Source organism: Rhopilema esculentum, chromosome 4, assembly GCF_057945365.1.
Source record: "Rhopilema esculentum isolate cy_ngs chromosome 4, ASM5794536v1, whole genome shotgun sequence".
Classification (NCBI taxonomy): domain Eukaryota; kingdom Metazoa; phylum Cnidaria; class Scyphozoa; order Rhizostomeae; family Rhizostomatidae; genus Rhopilema; species Rhopilema esculentum.
Window position 1 is genome coordinate 10152110 of NC_142818.1, and position 25643 is coordinate 10177752.

The 25643-nt window shown below is 35.7% G+C and overlaps 2 protein-coding genes across 2 annotated transcripts; one reads left to right on the top strand and one right to left on the bottom strand.

Annotated features, from left to right (window-relative positions):
• Window positions 1-1099: 1099 nt before the first annotated feature.
• On the bottom strand, window positions 1100-14866 carry LOC135690535 (O-acyltransferase like protein). Its single transcript, XM_089114337.1, has 15 exons — window positions 14353-14866; window positions 13644-13774; window positions 13110-13200; window positions 11975-12089; window positions 11276-11484; window positions 10512-10685; window positions 9329-9422; window positions 8906-9022; window positions 8407-8584; window positions 7436-7515; window positions 6192-6311; window positions 5202-5340; window positions 4414-4606; window positions 3238-3380; window positions 1100-2701 (listed from the first exon to the last, which is right to left on the bottom strand). The coding sequence occupies exons 1-15, from the start codon at window positions 14741-14743 to the stop codon at window positions 2591-2593; spliced, it is 2286 nt and encodes a 761-aa protein (XP_088970463.1). The 5' UTR covers window positions 14744-14866; the 3' UTR covers window positions 1100-2590.
• Window positions 14867-14902: 36 nt separating this feature from the next.
• On the top strand, window positions 14903-25233 carry LOC135690941 (uncharacterized). Its single transcript, XM_089115635.1, has 5 exons — window positions 14903-14977; window positions 17272-17578; window positions 17836-18132; window positions 19577-19829; window positions 21464-25233. Exons 2-5 carry the CDS (start codon window positions 17285-17287, stop codon window positions 22504-22506), a joined length of 1887 nt encoding a protein of 628 aa, XP_088971761.1. The 5' UTR covers window positions 14903-14977; window positions 17272-17284; the 3' UTR covers window positions 22507-25233.
• The last annotated feature ends 410 nt before the right edge of the window (window positions 25234-25643 follow it).

Consider the following 25643-nt stretch of genomic DNA (forward strand, 5'->3'; position numbering starts at 1 on the left):
ACAGAGGGAATAAATGGTTTTAACAACATTTATTTTTTTGTCAAATAGTTTTAGAAGAGTTTCCCTTTAAAAGGTCCTAATGATAACGGATGATGGAAGTAAATTTAACGTGAGTTATTTACACAAATGGCGTTTATAATTTGGTTGGGTCGTTCAATTTTTGATGCACTTCGTTAAGTTTTTCTCGTGCCCGTACCGTTTTCAAAGTTTATGCACAAGGGTGGAGAGTTTTCTGGTTTCGAGGGGGTTTGGAATTAAATGGGAAAAGCTCTGTGGTTTCTTACCCGTTTATCCCTTGAATCATCTTTGGGCATTTCAAGCACTTGCTTGCTTACGCGGATCAAGAGTATTTCCTGTTCTCGCCCAGCCATCCCATCCAAAATTTTCGGCATCGCGAAAATTTCTCATATATTTAGGAATGTATTATTCCCTTTGAGGTTTTGATGCTTTCAAGGTAGGAGTGGTGCATTAGCTCAACTCAAAGTGGGGAAATAGCTTTATATTGTTCATTCCCTGCCTGAACAAATTGGAATAGACGCTTTACGCGTAATCTTTTCTAATATGCTCTTCCCCAGTATTTTTCGCATTTGTTTCTACCTAGTATCCGAAGACAGTTTGTAGGCAGAGAGAAGCTATGCTTATCGAGCAGTGTCCTAGGCCTTCCTCTCGATGTGAAGACACCTTGTGATCCCTAACCCTGGAATTGCCGAGAGCTGGCGACTCGCCTCACTCCAAACAAATGTCGGTGACTCAAACACTAGAGCCTAGACTAGACCCTTGGATCTGCAGTCAACGACCCTAACAACCAAACTATAACCATCTTCATGCCTGAGCCGTTCTGTTAGACATTTAGGGTAGGCTGAGCGACTTGTACCGATATATCAATTAGTTTTCAGCGTTAGGAAATTAAAATATCCTTTTGACTTATACGATAAGCTCCCATTTCCCTAGCCTGATAACCTTTAGAACAATGGGCTTGTTATCAGGCTACCATTTTGCCTTTTTCATAAATTTTTCATAATAGGCAATTTCTTAAAACACGAATAAAATAAATTTATATCAGTCTCAGTAGGCTCTCATTTCAAAATATTTTCACAAATTCACACCATGCAGTTATAAAAAATGGTTAACATAGCTATGAACAATGTGAGTGGAAAAATTTATGAATGTCTTAAAACTAAAATTTTTCAGCGGAAGAACATAAGTGAATCTTGCTATGAGTTAACTGTTGCTCAAGATGTAGAGAGATGGGGTCTCAAATACCGAAGTTATGGCATTTCACAACACAAGGTCGATATGTCCTTATGTAATTCGGGAGCTGAACCCAATGGCTATAGCCCCAAGTCTCTACGTCACAGAGCAGCAGTAGGTACCGATGATTTCTATATTCACAATAAAACAAATATATTAATGATACTACGAATCAATATTTACAATCAGGCGCAAATAATAAGCATAATAATTCTGCTAAATCTAAGAACATGCTACCTACAGTCAACTCCTGTAATTCGAACTTTTACTCAGTTCTCAAGTCCCTTGAAAATAAACATCTAGAACTCTATACGATGTTAATCGAACATTTTCTAATTCAAATAGCTTTGCAATTTCCCTCAACAGTTTGAATTACACAGATTTGACTGTAGCTGTTAATTGTTAATATCATCAAAAGAATAGGGTAGAATCTCGATAGCCGAAATTTTAAATTGAACGCGATTATCATAGAAAACGTATTTATCTAGCTTGAGGCAAGGAGCGTAGCAAGATAATTAAATAACGACTATGTTCTAAAATCTTGATTCTTAGAAATATATGCATAAATTTGCTCAAATTTTACTCTATCTCTGATAAAAGATGATGGGGGTAGTTTACAAAAAAAATCTGTAGCTAATCATTGGTTAAACTGTTTTTGGTATCTCTTTAAAATAGACCGGAGTGTGCGATTGGGTTCATCTCAGGCCAAACCCAAAATCAAAATATGTCCCATAAGATGCCCCCTTAATCCCTAAATGTATCACACTCACATAATTTTATCTATCATTTTCAAATACTTTCAAATACATATTAAAGTTTTATTTGCCTTTTTGTGTCCTAACTTCAAGTTATTTTCTGTATCATAACTGATAAACATGACACCCTTTACATTGAACTTCTTTGAACATCAATGTTGAGGAAATATATATATTTATAACAAGCACCTTACCTTTAAAATCAGTTGTCAACCATTATTGTTCTAAAATTACATTTCTCACCAATAGCAAACCTTATTGAAAATACATGACATAATAACAAAATCTATACACCTTGTGTCTAATTAAAAAATTACAAAAATCAAATGTATCACCTAAAAGATTAAAATACGATCAGGAATATAAGCTGCAACTTACATTCGAAAGGCACAGAACATGTTCGATTTATATAATGATCGATTTTCATAATGTTCAAAGCAAAAATATCGTTTTTTGATGAATTGATCAAACACGATTTCTTTTAAAAAGTTAATCAAAAGAAAACAAAAGCCGATTTTGAATAATAAGAATAGGTTTCAAAATCGAAGATAATGTCGTTGGTTGCTTGCAATTGCTCTGTAGAATCAAAACCTGAAAGATAACTTTTCCAAGTTCGAGGCAGGAAACTCGACGAAGATGGATAACAGAAAAGCCGATCCGTATGTTAGCATGAGAAATGATGCATGAGTATACACCTGAAATAAAAATACATCAGTTTTATTGGTTTTAAATAAACCAGAAACGATTATTGATTTTCAGCAGGAAGGAGCTATGAGTTCTTAGGAGCCCACAAAAATAGAGACTTCAAGGGTGCCAAACAACACAGGCAGGGGCGTAGCATGCGGGGGGATGTACACCCTCAACTTTCAGAGAACTCGTCTGTAGAATTATGGTTTTGCATCTCTTACACCCCCCTAGCAAGAATGGTCATGCGACGCCACTGAACACATGAGTCACGTGGTGAATAATCTAACATCACTTTTCGGATGGAAAGATTTGATGGTCGGCAATCTTACCCGTGAACTGAAATAGCTTTAGCAACGTTTGTATAAGATAAGGCATAGACGCTTTTTCTCATCTTCGCCCACTCTAGAACAACCGTGAAACCAAATTTGGACAATTTTATAAAAAAGCGGGATGTTTCAAGGGAACTATTGTCAATTTTTTCATAAATGTCATTTCAACTTTTGCAGTTGCTTAGAAAAATAATTAATTTCTTTGTCAAACTTACCACTGATATGTCAGAGTAATGAAATGGCCGTTCAAGCGATCCGTAATAGACGTATATGACAATTGGGTGGACAAGATATGCGCTATATGTCAACCTGCTTAAGGGAATGAATGCTTTCCAAGACAGGATTGTATTGACGAGGCCTGAAACGACACAAAATTTCATCTGAATAGACAAAAAGTCATCCACATAAAAAAGCCATCAAAAAAGTTATCAATATAAAAGTCATCCTCATAAAAAGCAATCAACATAAAATGCCAATCACAAACTTAACATAGTGAGAAACGAATATCTTTAACGTCCCTGCAGCACCAATGGTAAGTAAATGGCAGCTGAGATTTTGCGTAACATTTATATGTTTTTCTTGGGTTCTGTGAGAAGGAAAAGTAGAAATAAGGGGAGTCCCGCTATATTTACTGGAGAAAACTGAACACTATAATTTGCATGAATTTTATGATTGTGTCTTGCCCTCCCAGGAAACAGCAGCATAGTTATGAAGCCTTCTTAGAGCAATTAAACCAAGCACACATTTCTTTAGGCCATGCTATATACAAAAATGCAGTGACGGCATAGCTTTTAATGGATGGGTATCTTAGAAAAACAAAAACTCAAAAAACTTCTGCTACACACAAAGAAAAACTCTTTACCTTCACGTACAGTTTGCTTGCAAAAATATTCAAATAGCCTTACAATGGCTACATACAATTATGGCAAGTACTATGCAATATATCTATCGATCAGCAAAGTAGCCCCCATTTTGTCTTTAAGCCGAACCGGACTCTTCAATATTGCATTGACACAAGTACATTCTTGCGTACAAACATCTAGTAATTATTCGCACATTATAAAGCTACATAAGATTTCTCTGCTAAATATTTTAAAAAATTCATTGGCCAAACAGCATAATTGGTTATTTTATAGAGCTTTATGATATAAAACCTTTTTTCAATAGATTAGATTAAATTTAACTGAAGCACAAGGTTATGACTTGTTGTCAGAATTTCTTGAAGTTCGGTCAGGTTTAGGCCCTTAACCGAACTACACAAGCCTCTGTGATATGTGTTACTGATATTCGGTTTTCCTTGGATGAGAGCTTTGTTCAAAAGACCCTGAAATAATCTTTAGGTATAACATAACACTGATGGTTGAATGCAACATATAACCCTAAGAGCTTACCTCCCATTCCAAAATAACATGCATAAATTACCCAGGCTACACAAAGACTCCAAGCGAATCGGCTGAATGCTCCATACATAACATTTTCAACTGACGTAAAAGGCCTGCCTCCATCTCTGAAATATGTGTATGGTCCGTATATTACTAACAAGGCTACCACCGTCGCTATTGTCCAGCCGAAAAACGCTAAAAGCTAAAGATAACACGAGCTTCAGAATACAGTGACTGCAACAATGCACGTTTACCAGAAGTTGGAGTAATGAACAGGGTAACAGTCTAAGCCAACATTGCAGTTATTATGTACTGGCAGTGGCGGACACCTGAAGGGCGAGGGGGAATTTTGGAAGACAGAAGTCTTTTGTTCTAAGAATTGGGAAGTGAGGCGTCATCTAATCAAAACAATAGGCTTGCCCCCCCATATATGACCAGGTGTCCTCCTCTGTGTACTAGTCCCATCACAATAAGAAGCAATAATGACTTCTAACTGCAAGAAATAATGTAAAAATGGTCATGTAAAATTTACGATATTAATGTTCATGGAAATTGAATGGCACTTTAATATCATATGTAGATCAATCAATCGATGCACCATACACAAAACAACGGCGATCATTCATTCAGATCCTAAGCAGGTATTGCCAAGAAACTAGTCCCACGATGCATAATGAACAAAACAACAGCTTGCCTTTATTTTATGTACGAGTGCAAAAATTTCAGGAGTACAAATGCGATAATTAATAGCAGAACAGTCTGTCAAAGATCTCAAAATAATTTGTTAAATTAATTACCGTTTTTGCATTCCCTCCTGGTGCTTTTCGGTTATAGATCAACCCACCAAGTGCTAGGCCAACAATGTAAGGCGCGATTCTGCAATATGGCTTCGAATAAATCCAATCTGCAAATTCTTTTGTTTGGGCGTTTTGAGCTCTACATCAAGGGAAGGTTTGCAAAATTGATGGATATATATATTTTGTAAATAAAGAGTATGACAATCTGTCAAAATTATTCGGGAAACTCAGTGTCTTTCACTAGTGTACACGTCTTCACACACAAGTACACTTATATAAACATTTATTCAAAAGCTCATTCTTAATGTTTAGACTATATTGTATAAACTCAAAGAAAACACTTTCAGAAAAGTTCATGGCTCATACCATACCATACCATACCATACCATACCATGCCATACCATACCAAACCGTACCAAACCGTACCGTACCATAGCAGAACCGTACCATAGCAGAACCGTACCATAGCAGAACCGTACCATAGCAGAACCGTACCATAGCAGAACCGTACCATAGCAGAACCGTACCATACTGTACCATACTGTACCATACCATACCATACCATACCATACCATACCATACCATACCATACCATACCATACCATACCATACCATACCATACCATAACATAACATAACATAACATAACATAACATAACATAACATAACATAACATAACATAACATAACATAACATAACATAACATAACATAACATAACATACCATAAACATACCATAGCAAACCATAACAAACCATAACAAACCATAGCATCATACAACAAAACCAAAAAGCTGATTTGTCTGCAGTGTTTCAAAGCTGTCATAACAAATCAATCACAATAAGCCTAAAATACAGATGTGTTTTTTCTCATTCATTTTGCAAAATTTCTGTCACAAGATTTAGTGCCACTATATTTACCATCAAGGTCAACAACAGAAAGTTGCATGAACAAAATATAATACAAAGAATACAAAACACCTAAGATCTTACCCTTGAAAATCCCCGGTGAGAAGTGAGTTTAAGTTATTCACTCCAATGATCGTGCCAGTGACAACAAAACTGATGATACAAATGGCAGTGCTGATAATGAGAGTACCTGGCAGTTTTAGTCTGCAAAAGAAGTACAAAAAATCAGAATGACATCACTACCTGAGCTGTCAACATACAAGCAATTGAAGCTCTAGTGAATACTGAAAAGCAGCCAGTGGCCACAAGAGCCTGTGTCAGTCCTGAACAACACTAGTGGCTCCTGTAATGAGAATAATACATTACATAACAAATGTATGGGTAATTCTCTGAAAAATTGCAACACAATGACCCAAAAATCTCAAGTCCCAAGAAGAATTAAAAGTGGTCATGAAAAAGTTTATGTACTGAAAAGATTTTACTGGATTGCAGGGACTGAGTGTCTTCAAATCTTGGATGCTAGGAATCATGATTTATCTAGATATTGAAATACTGATGGACAGATGGAAGAAAATAATAGACTGAGAAGGGGTTATTTCTATATTGTGAAAAAACTGGTTAACAATTTAGAGTCACTATGCTGAAAAAATATTAATTATATGCTCTTGTCAGTTAAAAAGTTACAGTTACGAAACAAGTATTCTGACAAAGAACCTAAAATGAATGGCATTGAACTATTTAAAGTATGTCAACTATAGCTATGTTTTCAAGATTAAATTATTCATTCTGAAGCATAATGCAATTCTATGTTTTCAGAGAAGTTTCCATTTGGTAAGATTTAAAACAAACACAACAAATACACAGGGTAAGCTGACCCATCAAGTAAACCCTTGGCAAAAAAATAGCAGAAAAAATTCAAGAAAAACGTGATAGAATCTGGGTTATTTTGAAGATGTCAAACTTAAAAACAAATTACAGACAAATAACTATAAAATAGAATTGAAGAGGACAAAAATGTGTTTATTCAAAGGAAAGCTGGCTCAAATTTTCTTGTCTTTTCTAATCAAGCCTTTGATAATTATATTGTAAATTTATGATTAGATGCTAAATATAAATTGTATTGATTTTAATTTTTAGTTAACGGTCCAATTGCAAAGAAATATTCTATTGCATTGTAACCCCAAGTAAAGGATTTTAAAACGCAATAAAATAAACATTTCTGAAATGAAGCTTTTTAAATACATGTTTCTTTGAATTCAAACCAATATAGTATTTTGAAAAGGTTTCGTGATATGGCAATAAAATAGAAAATTGAAAGAGACACCTACTTGTGCATAACTAATAGAATGGCTGGACTGATTAGGTAGAACTGCATGTCATTCGCAAGATACCATGACCATCCAATACACTACAAATTAAAAAAAATCAATAAATGTCCCTTAAATGTAATGCTATTGGTCTTGCAATGTTAAACCCTGTTTACATTACTAATAATCTACCCAGCTTCAACTAAGGCTCAGCCCTAGGTTCAGCACAGGTTTTATCCAGTCCCAGAGTTGGGTTAACTACACCCAGGCACAGAGTCCGGAACGGTGATATTTCCACTAATATTTTACCCTTACCTAACCTTATGTTAAAGGTAATGTGTCCATATAAAAGGACTGCATATACCCAACTTGTCAAGCCACTCATCAAAATAACGGCTTGTGATTGGTAAGTATTCTTGCGATGCAAAACTGCTTACATGAAAAGCTAACCTCACAGCAGGGTAGATAAACAGACCATAATGGCTGGGGCGATGACATGAAAAGGCACATATTCCTAAAAACCCTGCAGAGCTGCTTGCTTTAGCTGGACACATTACCTTTAAGGTTCGCCTGTCCGTGGCAGAATATAGATTATTAGCATTAGCACAGCATCTTAATTTACATTAATGGACGAAATGTTGCCTGATGATTGCATAAAGTGTAGCAACTAAGAACCTTGCTGACTGGCACAACAAATCGTGTTAAGCTCTGCCTAAACAGTATCTAACACCATATAACAGATCAGTAAACAGATATTTTTCAAATGGCCAAAATGGATCATTTTCATACCATTGATACAAGAAAAGAAGCAGTGAAATCTCAAAGTCAATCTGTCTGAGTAAAAAAGCAGTAGATAGGCTGTCTGAGTTGGAGGCTATCTGAGCAAAAATCTCAAAACAAACCAAATGGTAACCACCAACCCTAACCTATAAGAAAAGATTTTCATGAACTGAATATGTTTTGTTGCAATTCAAGTAAAAAACTGCAACTACCTCATTACCCATGCTGGTTGGGTAGAAATTGTTAATATACAGCAAATTGGTCCACCAGTGCTTTTTACAATTTTGTATTTCCATTCCTTTCGACTTTTCAAACCAAAGAGGTCCATCTCCGCAAAATGGAAAGATGAAAATGAAGAACAGAATGACATACATGTAGCTAGGAGTAAGCCTGGAATGAAGAGAAAAATTCTGTCTTTTAGCATATGAAGAGCCAATTATCATGAGATCCTAAAATGCCAGTAAAAAATTTCACAAGGAACATATAATAGGACATGGTGAGAAACAAAATCAGAAAAAAGTTTGATATAAATTAGAATAAATATATAAATTTGCCAGAATGCCAGCAGTGCCTTTCAAAAAGCGCACTATTTAAAAAGTAAGGTTTTTTGGTTGACTTTCAACAAATGCAGACAAATGTTGCTATAAGATAAAAACAGCACAGGCAATACTTTAGTGTATCATTAGTGTAACAATTAGGTATAACCCATACCTCAAGAATCTGTGCAAATAGTATTGGGGCATGAACTTCTTGCTAAAGTAGCGGAGAAAGGATGATCCATCGTACTTATCAAATCGCTTCAGGCATAAGTAGGATACCAACAAGCCACTATTGTTGGAGTAAAAGAAAGTGAATTGTAAATCAGTCAATTAACAATCTGTAGAAACTGGTAACAGCAAAACTGCTTTGTCTAAAAACACAACAACATAGCTTTAAACACAAAAACACAAACACAAAAACCCACAACACAAAGACATAAAAACACACAATTAACAAGCCAAAGAAATCTGGTCCCGTTATCCATGCCAGGTTTGTTTTTTCGAGAATCAGATTACTACAAATTTATACAAGGGGATCTACTGCTCTTGCCCTACTTCTAAGCTTATCTGAAACTCAACAATCTGTGGCACTAACCTCAGTAAAAAGAATGTATCCACTGAAACATAGGCATTGGCAACGGCTTCAAAAGATAATCGATGAACCACTTTCAAAGCATCCATAATGTTATCTGAAAAAACATATAGTTAGACATAAATAACCAACTTGAGCATGTACAGCTTGGAATAGCTAGGTTATTAGACATAAAATATACGGAGAGAAATTGCAACTGAGGAACATTACCAGCAGGGCTGATGGAAGGGAGGCTGGGGAGGGGGTCTAGAGTCCATCCAATAATTGCCAAACTGTAACAGTGTACTAGATTAGAAGGAATACAATGGGAAGGTCCCCCAATATGATTTCCATTTGATGGCACTCACCAGGGCAGGATTCTAACTGACAGCACCCAAAACTGCACAACATTGCTCTGTCAGCTGAGCTACCAGGTCATCTCTTCAAATCAAAGCCTAAAGCTGTGCCCCTCACTCCCAACACCTACCCCGTCCTTACCAAATATGCAGGGTGCCATCACAGCATTCACCACAATGTGCACTGGACCTGCCAATAGGGCGGACTTTGTGCAACAGGTTGAAATTTAAAGTCCTGCCTTGGTTGTGTCACAAACTCACATTTTCTCGCAGTATATAAACAATATGATATATCTCTAAAGTGCAAACATTTTTTCTTGCTTCCAATGGACCAGTAAAAGAACAGTACATTCAAATACAGGGCAAGACAAAGCTCCAACTAAATGACTGTACTCTCCAAATCAATTCAGAAAGTTTACATTAAGTTCCTTAATTGTGAAAGATACAAAAGATAGAAAATAAGGTACAAATCAAAATCAAGGTGCAGCTGATAAACAATGAGTGGTACTTTTTGATCATAACTTTCAATATTGAAGGTTGACAACATCCAGTAGAAAGAGAGATCGATCAACAAAGAGGGCATTACACATCTAATCAACTGTTACCCCCATTGAAAACTTGTGGAAGCTAGGCCTTTTTTTTGAAAGATAAGCTTGTGGGAGCACTCTTTGGATGCTGATAACACACATTCCTTGATAACCTGTCCCTATCCCTTGTTGAGAGCTCTGCTCTAAGACAAACGTTCTTTACAATGGGGTCTAGATTAAGCAGATTTTCAAATTTTGAAAATTTAAGTATAACTTGAGGGGCATTCAAGAGGCATGCACCCAATAATTGTCAATACCAATTACCTGATGCAGAATACATGGAAAAATAAAATGTGTGGCCCAAAATGACCCATGTCATGCTGATGGTGCGAATGCCATTGATACATGTGATGGCAGATGAAGCGACATCAGTGTTGAATATCTGTTTAAAGTTTTTCCGGAATGAAAAACACAAGAGGATTTCTGCAAACAAGCTTTCTGAAAAAAGATCAGAGATGAGTTAAAGTATAAATACAGGGGCTATAAAGAAAACAGGGCTAATTTATTTCCTGCTTCACAAACTTGAGGCTGGGGGTTTAAAAGAGAACAGGCTTCATATGGAAATTACCAGACAGGTGTAATAATGGAAATCCAACAGGATGTATTATGATGTTTCATTGCTGCAGGATCTTTCTGGCTTGAAGTAAAAGTTAAAAGAAGGTGGATGGTATTTTTAGCATGGGTGCATTTCTAGTGCAGATAAAGCAGTATGAAAAGATTGAATTTGATGGAGTAACATGATTAAGGGAAACAATTATTAACTAGAAAGCATATAACAGGCACCGCGAAGCATTGAGAAAAGTGGGGGTCTAAAAAAGTGGGAGGGGGGGTTGCTAAAACGTTATAAAAAAAGGCTTTACTGGTAGTTTTTTTCAATATTTGGTATTTTTTGCAAAAAAGTGGGGGGGGGGGCTGGCACAACCCCTAAGTAATATGAATCACAGTAAGAAAAATGACAACTCCACATACAAAATTGGACAATAAAGAAATAACATCAAGTTATAAATTGAAAGGGGATGTTAACTTACTCTGAGACTTTTTCACATCATTTTGAGCAAGAAAAGGCTGGCTTTCATTGACAACATTATGTGACAGAATATCATCATCACTAGCTCCCATTACAGGCATGAAGCCACTTGACTTGGATAAAATTACTGTTGTCGGTTTGAACCAGTTTTGTGCATAGTCAAGAAATGTACCAATTAGAACCAACAGGCCAATGAACCCAGTGATACAACTGAAGAAATTAAGAATTGCAATATGAATTATACCTTAAAAAATTTCAGAAATTTGTATGCAAATTCGCTGCAAGTATCGCCAAAGAATATAGCGACTGTCCAAAGATATCAGAAAGCTTTAAATTTCAAAGTTAATTTTATTAAAAAAGTGAGCAAAACAGCAAAAAAAGCCATACTGAATGAAATATTTTCCTTCTAAACTTCTTCAGTAGAGGAAATTTTATCTTTCGGTAAGAGAGAGAGCCACAGACCCTTGGATCTGTAGTCAGTAACCACTGAGCCATCCTCACACTTGTAGAGCATTTGTCACAGATTTAAGAAGACGAGCCAGAACTGTTAAATGTCCAAAAGTGGCCAAAACTTGAGCATTATAAGACATTTGACTTTCAAAGTGTATTTCCACATACCCTGAAGTAATTTCTCATATTAAGATTTTTGTTTCAACAAAAATGGAAAATTTTTCTCTAAAATATGTAATACTGTACTCACAAAGCAACAATGTTGCCAGTAGAATAGCTGACTGGGTCATTACAAAAGGCTGGCATTCCATATGACTGTTGAAAACTGTTATTACCATTGACTTGCAGTATTGGCTTTTTTAAAACTGAGAAAGGGAAGCAATGGTGATAAGATAGCTAAAATTTTATACAAATACATTTCTTTTCAAATATTTGCATTTTCACACTATTTGAATAATTATGTGGTAAAACAGAATTACAAGAAAGTACTGTAATTGATTTATTATAAGCTGCCAAGATTACAGACGGCAGCAAGATGGGTTCTTAAAAAATGTATCCCCCCTTGATTCTGAGCTGCACCCACAAAACCATGCAGAAATAATTGGTTTGAAATAACGATATAAACCCTGATTGTGTACTTAACCATAAAATAGACATTACATTGTTCAACCGTCAACAATGTTGTTCAGTATTGGATTGTTTATTTAATGTAGAAGATGGGAGAAATACTTTTAGACACTATTGATGATCCAATAAGATAGCAGGAGCTTGGCAAGATCTGGATAAAATAATGTAACCTGCTCTTCTTTCTAAGCTACTTTTGATTAGAAGCCACAGCAAAAAGTGACAAACAAAAATTATAGGCCATGGCTTATAATACCATAATGATAAAAATAATACAGTATAAACATCAGAACAGATGATGCATTTTGAAACCATTGTCCAATAATGCTTAAAATGAATTTCTTGATAAATTGAACTGTGACTTCGAATTTTAGTCATGAGGCTAGCCACAACAAACTTAATATGTTTTTGTATATCAAAAGCCTCTCACTGCTGGAAAAGTCTGACTTCAAACAAACAGATTTTTAGAGTTAATTTGGAATGAGATAAAACTTGAGATTGTAGACAGGGGCTTATGCTTTGCTTCAGGTATTTTTGAAGGTCACTTGGGCAGCCTCTGCCAGCCACCCCCTGGATGTAATTGTAGAAAAACGTAAGCCTTTTGCAAAAGGGTGTTATGACATGTGTTCCATTAAAAATGGTTAATGTGATTAGTTTAAGCAAATATTTCCCTTCAATAACATTAAGTACCCTTTATAGGTACTGCATCAAGACCTAACTTAGAAACAAGCCTTTGAAAAATAGAAATTAAAAATGTTTACTTTTATTGGTAAGTCTTGAAAGATCATTAAGCATTTGAAAAACATCTTCTTCGTTGCATTCCTTAGGCACACAGAGACCAAGTACTAAAGGCTGAAATGGTAAGCAATATTAGATGATGTAGCATGTAAAATTTAATGAAGTAAAGCTATGACTTGAGGGTGTTAAATTAAAAAGCAGGGATCACATTTGCCAACATCAAAACTATAAAATATGTGATGGGAATATGGTTAACCCATTAAAGAAAACCTGGCTAGATGTGAGATTAATTTGAAATTCATGCAACTTGTCCTTCTTTAGCAAGAGACAGATGAAGTCTTGAAACAGAGCTAGTCTGCTGTGTAACATTTCTACTCAGAGTATCATACACTCAGGAAAAAGGAGGGGGTTATGAAAACTGCAATCTGGTTAATGTAAAATTTATTGTTAATTGAGAATCATTGGAAAAGATTCTTTTGTGAGCACCATTGAATACTTATAAAAGACTACCATCATGATAATTATCATAATTATGGCAAAATTTTATATGAACTTACAAGTGTGAGCAAATTCACTTGCGTCATGCATAAATGAGCATATCCTGTGTTTTTGCACTCATGAAATGATCCAAGCCATGCAATATTTCCTCTGAATAATCCACTCCCTGGTTTACCATCAGCATCAAGCACTTAAAAATAACGAAATATTTTTAAAATCTAACAGACAGTTTTTTCTGATTTTGTGTAAAAAAGTGCATAGGTTCACAGTTATCTGTTTCACAGTTAACAAGTCGCTAGCTTCTTGAATAACAACAAATTTTTTTTATCACGACAAAATCTATTATACAACAACCTTACTTTCTACATACTCAAAATAACACAACCCTTAATCAACTCATATTTTGAGAAATTCACATTACTCAAAATTAATCTGAGCAATTTAACAATAGACAAAGTCATCTGTGTACTTTTGAAAGTATAACAAAAAGCCATTAATCTCTCAATTGGTTTTCTTATATCAAAACATCCATGGAAAACTCTGATACACTACACAGCACAGATACACTTGAAATGGCCTTTTTGTCTTTTGTGTTCTAGAAATCTATAAATTGCACTGCAATAGGTATATCTAAAAATATTAATATAAAATTTTGAAATTAATGAGACCTGTTCCAGATGCTTAAAACGCGAATGATAAATTTGGTATCAATTAAACTGCTAAATATATTCAGTTGTCTAAAATTGCATTTCAAAAACATCTACTCACTGTTTGAAATTTCTGAAGTATCATTTTTTGTCAGCCTAACTGCCAACCCAGCTATTGCGTTAGAGCATTTCTTTGATAGGTCATCCCCAGTTTTATTTACCTCTGGTGACAAATCATTCCTCCTGCCCCTAGATACAAAAAACTCTCTGATACTATCTACCACTGCTCCGTAGATAGCGGGGCTGATCTCAGTGTGCATAGATTTCAACTTCGCAACCAATGCATCCTTTGAACTCGAGGAGGGGGTCAACTGGTAGTTTGATGTTTCATAATTCTGGTCCACTTTCCAATCAAATGAATGCCCATTGACGCCGTTACCGGCTCCTATACCTCTAGTTATTTCCAAGATCAAGCAGAAATAAAGAGCCAGTGAATTAAATCTTATGTCCATGGTTTCTCTGGGTTGTCAGGACTAACGTTTTGCGCTGCGACAGATACTGCGTAAGTGTCAAAGTTTATTATTGCCAAACAAACATCTGATCACCATCATGTGACACCTGAAGGTGACAAGTTTGATAGGAGCAACAACCACAACAATTTACTGCCAAAACCACAAACTTCGAAACGGGAGGAAGGAGCAGGTCGAAGCTGCAGGTTAGGTCAAAATCACATCTACTCGTAATTGGTAAGGTTCGCATTGATATCCTATAAAGGCTTTTATGTAGTGTTTTGCTATAAGTTACTAATCAATCAATTAGATGTTTATGTGCAGTGTATTTTGCCCGTCTTCTTTTTCAAGCTGTTAGCCTAGTAGTTGTAGGGCCTAGGCTTGCAACCGGCTCACTTTCTGTATTGCTACACCTGTTTCCCGAAGTATGCAAGGGCGAAACTATACGTTCAAAGAGAGGAAATCCAAGCTTAACTTTTAAAAGCAATTTCCTCTAGATCGCTGCAAGAAAAAAGCAAATATTTTAGAACACACTTAGGCTTTTTATGTTCTAAAATTTTTGCTTTTTTCAAAGCCATTTTTAAATTCTATACCACAAAAAGATTGACTGCTGACAGTGTTACTTCGCTATCAGTATTAATATTTGTAAAATAATTATGGTTTCTTTTATTAATCATTTCAAGCAAATATTTTATATATTTGATAGACATAAGAACAAAGTGCATAAATTGATGTAGGGACGCTGTTACTTTAAAGGCAATCAAACAATATTAAAGGGTCCTAGTCCATCTTTCAATGGAAATTGGACCAGTCAATAAATGTGATTCCATCCGAACACTTATGGATTGGCTCATTTTTATATCTGTTGATTGCCTTTAGATTTAGCAGAGTTACCTTATGTTAAAGGCATTGAGTCATGATAAAACGGGTTGAGTATACCCTAAGTGCCAAAATCTGCTGAGTCATGATTTCCATGACTGCGATGTTATTGGTTTACCTTGAACTGGCTACATGAACTCACCTTGTACTGATTGACAAAACAATTTCACCAATAGCAAGTTGTCAACAACAGATACCAATATCACCTGAAACAGCAGCAATCACACTGAAACCAAATGACCCCCTATAGACAAGGCCTATTTACCATGATTAAATGCCTTTAAGAAAGCAGGACAGACATAATTGTAATTCCTATAATGGGCATTTCCACTTAGGGCAAGGTCTGTTAAAGTTTTAGAAATTGCAATGTTTGTCCAAGTAAGGCAAAGCAATGTTTGAATCTGATGACAATTTTGTGGTGGACAAAAAGCAAAAACTGTCTGTCTTCTCTGACAGGTTAACTTAAAAGTTTTGAAACATGAAACTTTTTGTAATGCATCTAACAAGGGACAGAAAGATTATTGTTCATGGAAACTGTGAAAACTCCATATATGAAAACTGTTGACAATCTTCTATTTCACTGCCCGAAACAAGTTTTTGAAACAAACTTCTTGCTTTTAGCAAAAGAATGCAATCTACCCACAATATGGGAATTTCAATATGAAAAACACAGGGTTCTTTTAGAAGTTTTTCCAATGGAGACTAAATAAGGAATAACACACATGAAATCATGACAACCCAAGAAATTAATCTAAGTTTCATTAGATGAGAGGAAACATTTATGTAATTAAGAAAAAAATGCCAACATTGCTAGCCATGCAAACAATCTTACTCATATGCAGTAATCACTCACCTTAAAAAACACAAGGTGTCAATCGAACTATGGCATGCTTTGCCCGTTAACAGTTTTTTAACAATGAAAACTTGGAACACTTTAAACTGGAGGTAGATGGAGTTTATTCCCACAACTCAACCAATAATGAGAGAGTCTTGGTTGATTTTGCTTTTGTTCAGTCAATTTCAAGGAATGTTTGTGGTGAAACTTCAGCTACAAAAAGTAGATTTTCATTTATTGGAATGCACCTATGCTAAGAAAATGACACAAATCAGTATTTAGTATGGTTAAAAAACAAACCTTTGTATACTTAAAAATCTGTTAGCATAATTAAACAAACATTGCTGCCTTACCATCTTTGATGAAACACCTTAATCAAATCCAAGAGTCTCCATTGTTTTGCTTAATATTAAAATTTGCAAGCTGATAAAGCTTCAAAGATAGATAATCAAGTTTTACAATCTTACCAAAAGTAATATTAGCCCATGTGCTCATCTTTTCAAAAACCTCGACATAAAAGATTATTAATGTCAATTTTGTCCATTTGTCCTAATCATCTTGGGTTAAGTTTGATTATATTTTTGGACTTTTAAAGAATTCACTCTAAGAGTGAAACAATCATTCCTATAGTGCAGCCATAGTACAGCAGTGTTGTGTAGGTCTATTGTCAAAATTGTTATGGTTTTGGTAAAGATTTTTAAGCGCAATCCTGAAATGATAATTCAGTGGTCTGAGTGTATGGTGTATCACAAATCCTTCCTGCAGCTTTCTTTTCTGTTGGAGATTCAGCCATTTTTTACACATTTACAAATTACAGTTTGCTGGACAAAATGGTAGGCTTCAGTCAGCACCAGATGATGTTACCTGGCATGAGACCAAGACCTGAAAAAATTCTGGTAGACAAGAAAGATGCCAAAGAGAACATCAAATCGGAAAGCAATGCGACATTCATCTTTATAAAAGGCTGTGAAAATTATGAATTGAACATTGAAGGAAAAGCTGCCAAAGTAATGTGTGAAAATTGTGCAAATTTGACTGTTTCATTGGATAAGCCATTGGTTAGCGGAACAATGGAACTCCTCAGAAGTCATGATGTTTTCATAAAGCTTTTGGATTCCTGTGAGGTAAAAATACATCTTGAAATATCCAATTAATGCAATGCTCTTGAATAGAATTAAATGTTTCTTTGTGTTCAGATCACAAGCCAGTAGGGGCACTTGCCTGAGAGGAATATTTTGACAAAATTGATGTAAATGATGACATTTCACTGTCTTGAAATTCGGACCTCCACATAATTCAAAATCAAATAATGGCAAGGCAATTTCCTTTTTTTAATCTCTTCAATTTCTTTGATGTTTTTTACTTTTCATGATTATTTTAGGTACCAATATTCCAAATTGACGAATCCAATAATGTTTGGATTGAGATTACAGACAAGTCACAATTGAAGAGTCTTTACTTCCAAAGGTCAAATGGAATCAAAGTCTTGTTGTCAGGGTCACATGGGCAAGAATTTGATATTGATACAACACTGACTAGAGAACTAAGTAACACAGATGACATCCCGCAATGGATTGCCCACTGGAATGAAGGCAGCACACAAATGGTGACAGAAAATGTAAACAGAATGGGAATCTATCCTATGGCAGAGCAGAGAGAAGCAAAAGACACACAATCATAATTTTCTAGTTGACAGTTTTTGTGGTAATTTTTTTTTTCTAGTCACCTCTAAATAAAGTTGTCTTATTTAATGTCAAATTTGTTGCTGCAATTAAAATATTTGTCACAATGCAAATGAGTAAGATAATAAACAGCAAGATTGCTAAGATGAAGTTGCTGGACTTCATAGTATGGGATGGAAATCACATGTCACCATGGCTTTCTCTGCACCAGGCATCCCTTTCTCCCTTAATACAACAAGAGAGAAGGGATACTTTTGCTAACTTTTCTGAGTGTGCCATAAAAAGTTCATGCAAGTCCTTTCAGCTTTCCAGTTAAATGGCCCCTCCACCCTAGCGGCACTTATTTGTTTTAAACTCGTTTTTTAATTTTGTTAGACCAGAGACTTTATGCTTCATCAAGTAAGGCCTACCAAAAAGGCCTCAAGTTGAATGATTGTGCTGTGTGCTTTAAAGTGTGAAAAAGAGCATGTCAATAAGCTAAATGATTTTGTATGTAGTTAGATTTTTGGAAAAATGAGAAAAAAAATTTCTACAACCTACAAAGAAGTATACATTTTTTAATTCATTGTTGTTTACTCTCTGTTGTTGTCAACTTCTGTGTTTGGAATAAAGCAGACTTTTGGAAATATTGTTACTTTGTTAGGTTTGACTTGCTACCAGGATAACAGCTTATCTGTTAACCGGACCTAGTTTTGAATATTCCTTGAAATGACGGGCTTGGTAACAGGCTTGATAACTGCATAATCCACTGCCTTCTGAAATGGAAAGCAATGCAGGAGCTGGAGTCTGTATAACAGATATGCACTCAATAGACCTCTGCAGTTAGAGATTGAACTATTTGTTAACCCGTATGAAAGTATCTCTTCTACTTCTTGAATAGAAAACTTAATCAAGTTGAATCTAGCTAAGTTCATGCATTAGAATAATTGATTGATTCATGCCTAGGATTCTTGAAAAAATTTGTTTTGAATCCCAGTTTGTTTTGTTTTGAAAAGTATTTCAATTTTTTTTCTATTTTAAAATCAAATTTGAAGATTCAAATTACTAAAGATAGCAATACAAAATTGGTGAGAAGTAACTGAATAAAACCTTGACAATGACCCATATTTCTCTCGTCAAAATATCATGTCTCCTCTCGTTGTGTAGACAGATTGTTTTATTTGTTTGCTGTAGTTTCATCATATTCTGGTAGTTGAAATAAATCTAATTATCCGCAAGCCAGATGAACTTAAGTCTCAGTCAACGACTTTGCCTAGCTGGAACTCCCCACGAAGGTAACTGGTGCCCTGTTGTTCCAAGGTCTTTTTTGTTTTTACGCAATAACACCCATTATTGCTGCTCAGTGAAATACCGTAAGTTTAGTGCCATGAAAGGGTTTTCTGAATACTAAAAGTATGATAATCTTTTTTTTGAGCTAGAAAACTCTTCACTTTTAGATAAATACCTGTCTTGATCCAGGCTCTATATTTTGGTTCTGCTCGGGGTTCTGCTGTCTCTTGTTCGAAGCAGATGGCAGACAAAGACAATTATGGCATTTCTGAAGAAGCAGAAAAGAAAGAATATTTCGAAAGTCCTGAATCATTGTCCAAAAAGCTTGATCATCTAGCAGAATTGCTAAAAGACAGCAGCCATGCCATTGTCTTTACTGGTGCAGGCCTCAGCACAAGCACTGGTATACCGGATTTTCGCAGCGGTAAGTTTCTGTTCATAAATTTACAATAAAAACAATTGAATATCCAATGGAATCCAGCTACTAGGAACTCTGCTTATGATAATGAACTCCATAACGAATTTTGAAGAAAAAATGATAGTGCTGATGTTCCTTTTCAATCATTAGCCAGTGAAATAGGGGCGCGAAGATGGCGAAATGAGGATTAGATATCTCCAGAACTTTAAGCAGACGAGTATGGAGAAACTGTTCTCGTAGGGGTCATCGCCGCAATACAAAAAAAAAGAGAGAAACAAAGAGAGTAAAACAATACATGAAGAAGTCGTCGTACGAGCAGCTTCAAAGATGTGAAAGTTGTGAAAGTTATAGATGTACTTCAAATATGCAATCTGATGTCCTTAAGTGGGGATGTGGGGGGGGGGGGTGAAATGCGATAACAAATAAACCCCCTTTTTATAGTACTGTTAAAAGCGACAACTCAATACAATTTTTTGTGTCTTCAATAGCATATAAAGATACGATAAAACTTTCTTTAACAATAATCTCACAACACATTCTTCAATAATAATCTTAGAAAACAAACCGTCTGTCTAGTTTATACGTCAACGCCATTGGCAAGGAGCGACAAACAGATATTTTTGGCAGTTCTTCGCTATCCGCCTATCTTTAATTTGAATAATTCTGTGTTTTTTCATTACAAAACAGTTATCAACGATAACTTTCATGAATTATACTTTCTGTTGACTCACTATTAGATTGTCATTTTATTGAAAGTTCTTTGAAAGATACAATATGTTGATATAACCCCCAAGTAACAGAGGAAGGTTCTAAAAGGCGCACTGACCCAGTTTTTCAGAAATCTTCAAAAAAATGTTCTTTTGACAACGATCCCCCGCTTGTACGAATTTTTTGTTTGTTCCTAAATAGTTCATAATACTTGGATTCCACAGAATTTCATTATTCTTAAAAAGAAGTTCCTTGTTATGTAATTCTAGCTAATTTTAAATCGATACTCAACAAGGGCCCAGCCTTGAACCTAAATATGAAGGACCATAGAAAAGAAGGAGTATTTTGTAAATTAAAAACAATATATTAAACTTCTTACTCCTTCCCATCCTTTTCCACCCTCTGGCTAAAGATGTAAGACTTTTTAGGTGTAAATTGGCCAAAGTAAGTGTTTTCGTCAATCCAACATACTTCTATGTGTGGCATACTTAAACACTTTCCTTCCTCGGCATGGTTTGAAGATAGCAATCCTCCGCTCTCTAGCTTTACTTTACAAATAGATGTGTTTTGCTGTTACCTTACTTAAAATCAATTCTCTGTAGAATTATTAGACGAATTTCACTGGAAAGAAGCAGCAAGAAGACATTGTAAGAATAAATGTTGAGGACATTGAAGCGATTCCAGTTATTCTGGATTGACAATGGTTGAAACTCGAAACTTGTTTTAGAGTGAAATTCTCATCGAAAACTTTGGTCGTAAATAATCTGAGATTAGACCTTTTCTATCAAGATCTTGTAGACCGGAATGTTCGCAACCCAAAAGTCATGTTAAAGTGCAAATTGCACTGAGCTATGACAATATTCTAAAACCCTTTTATGCTGCATTACTTATAAGCTTGCTGATATTATTAACGGGTTTATGCTTATCTGTAGGTATGAATACAGTGCTACCCACTGGTCCTGGTGTTTGGGAGCTCAGGGATAAGGGAGTGAAAAGAGGGACTAGAAAAGAGAAAACAAAATCCGTGCTAAAAGCCATGCCATCTTCTAGTCACATGGCGATTGTGCAGCTGCATCAAAGTGGAATGATGAAAATGCTGGTGAGTCAAAATACCGACGGTTTGCACCTACGGAGTGGCATGAATCCTAGTGAAATAGCAGAGCTCCATGGAAACACAAATCTCGAGACATGCTGCAAATGTGGTGCGCTGTATCTGCGGGATTTTCGCGTGAGAACTGCGCAGAAAGTTCACGATCACTTCACTGGTAGGTTTTGTGATGAACCAGGCTGCCGCGGCAGACTGAAGGATTCAATAATAAATTTTGGCGAGGATTTACCGGAAAAGGAGTTGTCAAAGGCATACTTGCACGCAGAAAAGGCTGATTTGTGTATCGTCTTAGGCACTAGTTTGCGTGTCTCTCCTGCAAATGAAATACCTCGCAACGTCGCACGACATGGAAAACTAGTTATTTGCAACCTGCAAAAAACACCCTTAGACTCCAAAGCCACCCTCCTAATCCATGCATTTTGCGATGACGTCATGATTGGGCTGATGCAGCGTCTTGAACTACCGATTCCGAAGTGGGAGCTGGTTAGGCGCGCAAAATTTACTGTAACAGTCAGCGAAAGATCACGTGATGAAAAAAAGGTTAAAGTATTGATCTCCGGCTTACATCCCCAAAAAGAAACACCCTTCTCAATATTCAAAAAGGTTGTTTTCAAAATTGAGGCTGGTGAAGATAGTGTGACAAAAGAGGTTGGTAAGGAACCATTCGCCATCATTAAGGCTGTTAAGCCAATGCCACAATCGACAAACCTTGCAAAAATTTCTTGTGAGTTGATCTTCCACGGGCATTATGAAGAGCCCTCCATAACCTTGAAGGAAAATGTGGCTGCTGCTTCTTTCGAAAAAGAATTCTTGTTTTATTTTGATCCGACTGAACGTAGCTGGCGCACAGTTTCAAAAAAATTCTAAGCGAATTTCAAGTTATAGGAACTCCATAAACATACGTGAGCATGAAGTGAGTATTCATTGTCATCAAGGGCTACCTAATTGTGGTTTTTTGATAAATAATTTTGGTTTACACGATTTTTTTGTATTGTTTTAGAAGTAAAGCCGAAAACAATCACAGTCCATTTACTTTCTATGGCTGACCCGTTCCTAAAAATGTTTACAGCACCTGTTTCGCACGGTTCTAGCCTCGCATCCCCATCCCAAATAATTTTAAAATTTATTCTCCAACACCGAATCCAAGATAAATAAATTGAAAGTATTTTTGGAATGTATTTTCTCAAGAGAAAGAGGATGCATGATAAACGAAGTTTCTTTATTGTCATTACAAGAGATCTTCAGGAGCTCCTAGAGTATCCACGTTAATGGTGTTACTCGTTTTGTTGCGAACCTTGTGTTTGACGTGTCAGATTTTGGACAGAAATTTCTCCAGCTTTTGATTTTATTATTTATAAGATACAAGCTGATTACATATTACGTTGCTACTGCACTCAAAATCTACGCCATCTCCTCCTTCCTCCTCTTACCAACAACTTTCGACGACACGTGTTCATTTTCCTAGGGACCTGGGGCGAGGTCTCTAACACGTTTGAAACTTGATCAGAAATGAAGACTTGGCTGTTCATTACTATGAAAACATTACTATGTCAAATACGAATGCAGTCACTCATCACTATGCACTTTCCCTTTCGATATTGCCTAGTGTATAAAAGGTCCACTAATTAGAATATCTTGTGATCGCACGAGATCAGCAATATAAATCAATCGCATCCCGAATAAGTCTCACCTGGCTCTCGATGATCTAGCTCTCGGTCATCTGACTCTCGGTGATATCTTACCACGAAATAATGATGTATTTTAGAAATATTTATTTGCCTCCTTTAATGGTATCTGGCAGTTTGAGTATGAATAGTTAATAGTTTATAACCTGTAAAATTACTTCTTAGTTTCATTGTGTCTGTTTTCGAATTGAAGTTTATGTCTAAATTATGTTTTAAGGATTTATGTCTAAATTCGCTAGCCAAATGCATACATTAATTATATAGAAAAGGTGCAATTATCTATTCATTTGATATAACTTTAGCAAAGATGTACATATAGAAGACCCATTTCATTTAACTGTCTTGTGTTATTATAGGGGTATTATCAGTCGATAAATTATTGTTTCTATAAATTTTCTGTATTTTGCTCTTACCTTGTTAAAGCTGGACTTTTCTGGTAATTGTAAATTAAGCTGTTAATAAATGCAAAATTGCAAATTATGGCATAATTTTTAAAAACATCCTAAAAAGATGCTTTTCCTATAGTAGTGAATGCTTTCACCACTGTTTCAACGTAAAATGAAGATGTGTATCAAAATTTGAATTACTGAAGTTGATTTCTGAAGATAATTCTGAATAAGACCATGTCATTTTCAACAATTTCTTGGATTGGGTTGTTTCAGTTTTTATGAAACCCGAAGAGATAGATCTTTTTGACGATACCTAGGTATAAACATCGGTATAGTTTATACCTAGGTATCCTCCTCTTATCTTCTTCTTCCTCTTTCTATCCTTCTTTCTTTGCTTCCTCTTCCTGTTTATTTTTCTCTCTCTTATCGGAAATCATAAAAAGGTAAGGAAAACAGACATTATCAGACAAACATAGCCAATTAAAAAATAGAAACGAACCAGGTTGATACGAATGCCTTTTGATTACGCCAATGTTATCAATCATGTAATGTATACTTAAAGTAACGATCTTGCATAAGTTTACTATGTTGAGGTTTATCATTGAACAAATAAGTGCAATCAGAGGCGGTGCCAGCTAATGCAGATTGGGATGGTAATGAGTGTTGCCCGTGAGACCACGCCCTATTTGCCACGTTTCAGTGCTTTGTATCAGGTCAAATTTCTTTAGGCATTATGATCTACCCCTGCCTAGTGCTTTTCAATCCGTTTTTAGACGAATTATTTAGACCATGTTTCAACAAAAGTGGGGTGAGGGGGGGGGGGGGGTAATTACCCCAACCCCCATACCACCCCTTGGCACCGCCACTGAGTGCAATCGAACTTCCATCCTTGAATCACATAAAACATTATCTTTGTGGTAAGGGAGTATTCAAATGCCTAATTGGACTTGGATAAAAATATTAGATGCAAAGACAGGATCACAAAAAACGCTCGAAAACAAGTCACATCTTGTGGTGCTTTCGGACAAAACAAGACTCTCCGACACATACTCAATTATTAAGGTGCACCGATTTGAAAGGACTTTGATTCTTATTTTCAATTAATTTTGTGTGGCAAAAAATACCTTTAACTCTTGTTGTTGGTTGCAGGTTTATAGCAGCTGGTATAAGCTGACCCAGTGAACCAATTAACCAGACCATCATATTACCGTACCTTCCAGACCACCTCCCTTTTAGCATTGCCAAATAAGCCTATTGAAACATTTCAATCGAACCACATCTGTTACGATATAGGACACCTGTCCTCTGGGAAAAAATAATGCCCTGGAATTTACTTTTAAAATAGATAACAATATTTATGACCATCGAAGTCTGAAAATTTCAGATTTTGGGGGACAGATTTGAAACAGGCCTTTTAGCCCCCCACTTTTTACATAAATGCAAAGTATTAAGAAGTGAACAACTAGTAAAGCCTTTTTTATTCGGTTTTAGCTCCCGCACATTTTAGACCCCCCTTTTTGCAACTCCCTGCGTTTCCTGGACACCATGTCACAGAAAAGGGGCAGTTAATCAGAAAGCATACTTCCTAAAAATTTTTCTTCAGTTCGTGAAGTTGGAAAACAACGTCTTTTTCTTACCATTCGTTATATCAGCTATGTTAACTTATTTGATAAAATATTATTGATCTAAATGCTAATTGCACCGAAAGATCATATTACAGTCAATTGCCTGTTCTTATAACTTTTAATTTTCCAATTAATCAGGAGTACTCAAGTTCAACGAAAAGTTAAAGACCTTTTACTGGTGTAGAATTTTCATAGTATCTTGTGAAAAGGGTGTACCCTTCTGAAGGCACCTTTTATTGGTAAGTGACAAATAGTATGATTCACTGCCAAATAAATCACGGATAAAACTTTGAACAATTTTGCCA